The sequence below is a fragment of the Manihot esculenta genome, chromosome 8 (genome assembly GCF_001659605.2).
Source record: "Manihot esculenta cultivar AM560-2 chromosome 8, M.esculenta_v8, whole genome shotgun sequence".
NCBI lineage: Eukaryota > Viridiplantae > Streptophyta > Magnoliopsida > Malpighiales > Euphorbiaceae > Manihot > Manihot esculenta.
In genome coordinates this window covers 32,233,937-32,238,757 of record NC_035168.2, presented here as the reverse complement: position 1 = coordinate 32,238,757, position 4,821 = coordinate 32,233,937, and the positions used below count along the sequence as shown (strand labels likewise).

The following is a 4,821-nucleotide window of genomic DNA, read 5'->3' as shown; positions in this document are numbered from 1 at the left end:
CCCTGCCAATCCATGATTATTTTTTAACATCTTAGCCAATTAATTACCTATCCTAACTTTTTTTCTTTAATTATTTTGGTGGGCGGTGAGAAAATTGACTTAACCAAGAAAAGAATATAAGAAGAGAAGAAAATCAATGACAAACAGTTTGAAATTTGTTTCTAAAATTATAGAAATTTAAAATACTCTTTCTTAATTTTTATCCAGTTAAAATGATAAAAAGTTTCTGTCATAAAGTTGGAATTGAATTCCAATAAGAATGGAAATTCTGAATTAAAGTCAGTTTTATCAAAGATCCAATTATATTTTCTGTATTCCTATACAAGGATTATAAAGAAATTCTTTCAAGTTCCCAACCACTGCTAAAGATAATAGAATTATTATTGATTTTTAATAAATTATTCTTTTAAGAAAAAAGAAAAAAACGTTTATTTTTTACACGAGAATGAGTTTTCTAGCAAGTGTGTTTCTCGCAATACATGACATCCATGCAATTGCATACACCCATGTATATCATCATATTATTATGTAAAATATAAAAATCATTATACAAAAAATTATAATAATAAAATCGTACGTACACAAATTTAGGTGAATAATTGTTTACATGTCCCGACGAGAAAGAGAGAAAGAGAGAAAGAGAGAGAGTGTCTTGTTTGTCAAGATCTAGGGTTTCCTATCTCCTCTTTTTTCACAGACAACTGCAGGCTCATCTTTCTCTGTCTGATGATTTTTCATTTACCAAGATCGATACTTCGTGTCTTCTAAACAATAGTTTCTTCTTTGTCTTGCCATGGAATAAGACGAGGGAAGCTACTTTGATTAATCATGGCCACTTCTCAATGACCCTTTCTACTGAAATCTCTAACCCTAAAATTTCTTTCCAAGTTGTGTCTCTGAAGCTCATCAGATTGAATTTACTGTAGTCTTAGTTTTGGAAGGAAGAAGAAGAGAGGACCCAGAAAGAAAAGATGGAGGGAAGTGATCAAACTGGATGCTCAAAGACAAAAGCCTACTGCAGACGAAATCAAGATGAGAGCGTGAGTGGAGAAATTGATGATGATGAAAATAGGCCTAAAAATGGATCAAGTTCTAGCAACAGCACTGTTGAAGAGAGCGATAAGAAGATTTCAGTGAGGCCTTATGTTAGATCCAAGATGCCAAGGCTTCGGTGGACGCCTGAGCTTCATCTCTGCTTTGTTAAAGCTGTGGAAAGACTTGGCGGACAAGATAGTAAACTCTATTTCTCTTATATTTTCTTTGTCTTATGAGATCTAGCTACCATCAAGTGAAGGGTACTTATTTTCTTTAATTATTTCTTTTGGTGTAGGAGCTACTCCTAAGTTAGTGCTCCAGCTGATGAATGTCAATGGGCTGAGCATTGCTCATGTCAAGAGCCATCTACAGGTTATTTTACAAGCACTTGCATTCAATATAAATCATTCTGTCTGGTTTTGAATCTTGAGATGATTTGATTGTCTTAATCTAATGTTTTCCAATTTGTGCTTGTTGATTTTCCATAGATGTACAGAAGCAAGAAGATCGATGACCCAAGTCAAGGTAAAGAGATTCAATTCTCTATTTTAAATATATTTCTTTTAGCTCTGATCATGATCAGGAAAAAAAAAAGGTTGTTTGATTGAGTTGCTAACGCATAAAGGTGGCCTTTACATGACAGTAATGGCTGATCATAGGCATCTTGTGGAAAGTGGAGATCGCAATATTTATAATCTTCTACAAGGATACAACCAACGCCATGGTTCCAGCTACAGGTATCAAACTTCAAAATCAATAATCAATATGCATATTCTGATTTGTCTAGGGTTGCCCTTTTTTCTTTGCTCTTTTTCTTTTACATTGGTTATTGAATTTCATAATAAAAATATCATCTTTTCTGAAGATATGGAGATGCTTCTTGGAATGCTCGTGAAACTTTTCTTAATAATCCTCAAATGGGTCGGTGTTCAGTGGACGAAACCAGACAAGGATTATATGGGAAAGTAGCCGAGAGGATCTTTGCAGGCAACAGTAATAGCAATTGGACCAACTGGAAGTTCCATACAGGAGCTTCCTCTTTCAGTTCACAGTCTTGTCGGAAAACGGAAGAGATGAACAGTGAACTACGACCGTCGCACAATCCAAAATTCTGGCAACCCCATTCAAGTTCAAGCTTCATGGAGCTGAACCATGCAGCACAGTTTCTGAAAGCCAAAGTAGGGGAAAACAATCTATTTAATAGAAGTAATATCTTGATTTCAGATATGAAATCCCCGGCAAGTAATCTAAAAGATCAAGTGAAACCGGTGAAAAGGAAGGCTGCAGATTGCAATCTTGACTTGGATCTTTCACTGAAGCTAACAGTACCGGGAAATGATGATAGCCGGCGAAGTTTGGAGGACGGTGAAGTTGACAGTGAGTTATCTTTGTCTCTGTTCGCATCATCATCCTCAAAGGCAAAGCTTAGCAGATTGAAGGGAGGAGGAGGATGAAAATAATAAAGAACATGCAAAAAAAAAAAAAAAAAAGCAAGTACTCTGGATCTGACTATGTGAATGAGACAATTCTAAGTGAGATCTTGTGGTACTTGTTCTAAAAACAATGCACTTTCATCGATAATTGGCATTTAAGTAATACAAATTAACACCCACCATTTTCTTTCCCTTAGTTTTTTCACTCTGAACATTTTCTCTTTCAGCATTATCTTCAGACATCAGACATTTTATTTTTTAGTAGATAAAATATATTTAATAACTTCTCTGCAGCTTCATCATTAAATAACACATTGCAATGATACCATTGTACTTTGAAATTTAGTTAAAGTTTTAGAGATAATTACAATATATTTAGTAGTTATATTCTTATTAGTATTAAAAAAAAAACTAATCCAACATTGCATTTATTAAATATAATTACTTATTACTAATTGAATCTATTTTTTTTTTATACAAAGGGAGGAGATATTCAATAGAGAATCTAACTAGTTAATGAACAAATATAGGGCTAGATAGATCCTGACAATCCCACAAGAAGTAGGACATTACTAGGAAGATGCTAGAGAAAGTAAGTCCCATTCAATACCCACACCCTTTAGCTAATCCACAACTTGATTAGCTTCCGAAAATAATGTTGAAGAGAGACCTACCAATCACGACCAAGGAATTGCTTGCACTGCAACAACAACGAATCCAGCTTTAAATGAGCTTCCACATTTAAGGAGAGAAGTCGAAGAACTATGAGTGAATCCAGCTCAACCACTAATTTTCGACAACTACTATTTCAGGCGATATGTAAACCATGCAATAAGGTATAAAGTTCAGCTTCCATGAAAGTGCAAATTCCCAGACGTATGGAGAAACCCGGTAATTACCTGCCATAATCGTCACGAATTCTCTTGCACGGTCCATCAGTATTAAGCTTCCACCATCTAGATTGAGGTGGCTACCATAATACAGCAACAACAGTATGCTTACATATCGAACTAGGGTCCGAAAAGTTCTGCCAAGCCTAAAAGTTAGTGTATACTTGTTGTGTGATACTAGCCATGCAAGAGTTATTAGCATAAGTTATCCCTTTGAAAATTCAATCGTTTCAGTACTTCCATAAACACCAAGCCATAATCCAGAGTATGGAGGAAAAAGTCCTTCCAAGGATAAATATTGAATGAATATTATTAATATCAGAAAGAAATTAATTTAAAATATTACATTACGATATGCTTATTTTATTGTATAAAATATGATGAGAAAAAAATATTTTTTTATTTTCAATGTAAATTAGTAATTAATATTGTATTAGTTGGGAAAACTTATTATTATTATTATGCAATTTATTGTATCTGTATTCAATTTTTCAACATATTCTTCCGCTTTGTTTTCTAGTTGATTGAATTTTATTATTACCATAAGCTATTTTGAAATTTCATTTTATATTTAGTATCAAAATTTTTAACTATTTAATCAAATTGAATAATTTTAATCACCATTTTATTAAATAAAAATTATCGCTTCTTGATGGTAATTTTCTGAAACTGATACTTATTGGTTATAACAATAAAATTATATTAAAGTTAATATATAATCAGGGTAATAGTAGGCTTTAATAGTAGTTAAATCTTTTATTACAAAAAAGTTTAAAGTTCAAATCTCAAAAATTAAATAAAATTTTAAAGACTTCTTAAAGAAAAAGATAGATTTCATAATAAAAAAATATAATAATATTGATTAAAGAAATAGAAACTTTGGATTTGATTAAATTTAAGAATATTCAATCATAATAATAAATATATTGCAATTAATATTATAAAGGGTATTAAAAATATAATAATACTATTACCCTATGTTTCAAACTTGAACATTTAACATATTAAATTTTAAATAAACCACCACTGTTTATATATATTTACAGAATTGAATTATATTATATACATTATAATTCTCAATTATATATAATTAATTGAATTCTATGAAATAAATTTTATAAAATGTTAATGAAAATAATTATTATGTATTTCTATCATATAATAACTTATTTTATCACAGAATACTTTTTAAAATTAAATATTTCTTAAAAACCTCAAAAAATACATCTAAAAATATAAAATTTAAATAGAGTAGACTTTTGCTTAAAAATTATAAATTTTGATAATTTTAATTGTACATTTAATATATTATTACACCTTTATTATAATAAATTATTTATATAAAAAAATTTTAAATAAAAATTAGTAATTTAAAAAAAAAAAAAAAAGGAAACGCAACTTTTAAAAAGAGTAAGGGAGGGTGCTGGCTTCCCTGTGGAAAGGTATCCTCCTCCCAACTTTGC

At 30.7% G+C, this 4,821-nt stretch overlaps 1 protein-coding gene across 1 annotated transcript; it reads left to right on the top strand.

Moving 5' to 3' along the window:
* The first annotated feature begins 606 nt into the window (after positions 1-606).
* LOC110621406 (putative Myb family transcription factor At1g14600) lies at positions 607-2,525 on the top strand. Its single transcript, XM_021765687.2, has 5 exons — positions 607-1,233; positions 1,331-1,407; positions 1,524-1,560; positions 1,679-1,772; positions 1,901-2,525. Exons 1-5 carry the CDS (start codon positions 972-974, stop codon positions 2,487-2,489), a joined length of 1,059 nt encoding a protein of 352 aa, XP_021621379.1. The 5' UTR covers positions 607-971; the 3' UTR covers positions 2,490-2,525.
* The last annotated feature ends 2,296 nt before the right edge of the window (positions 2,526-4,821 follow it).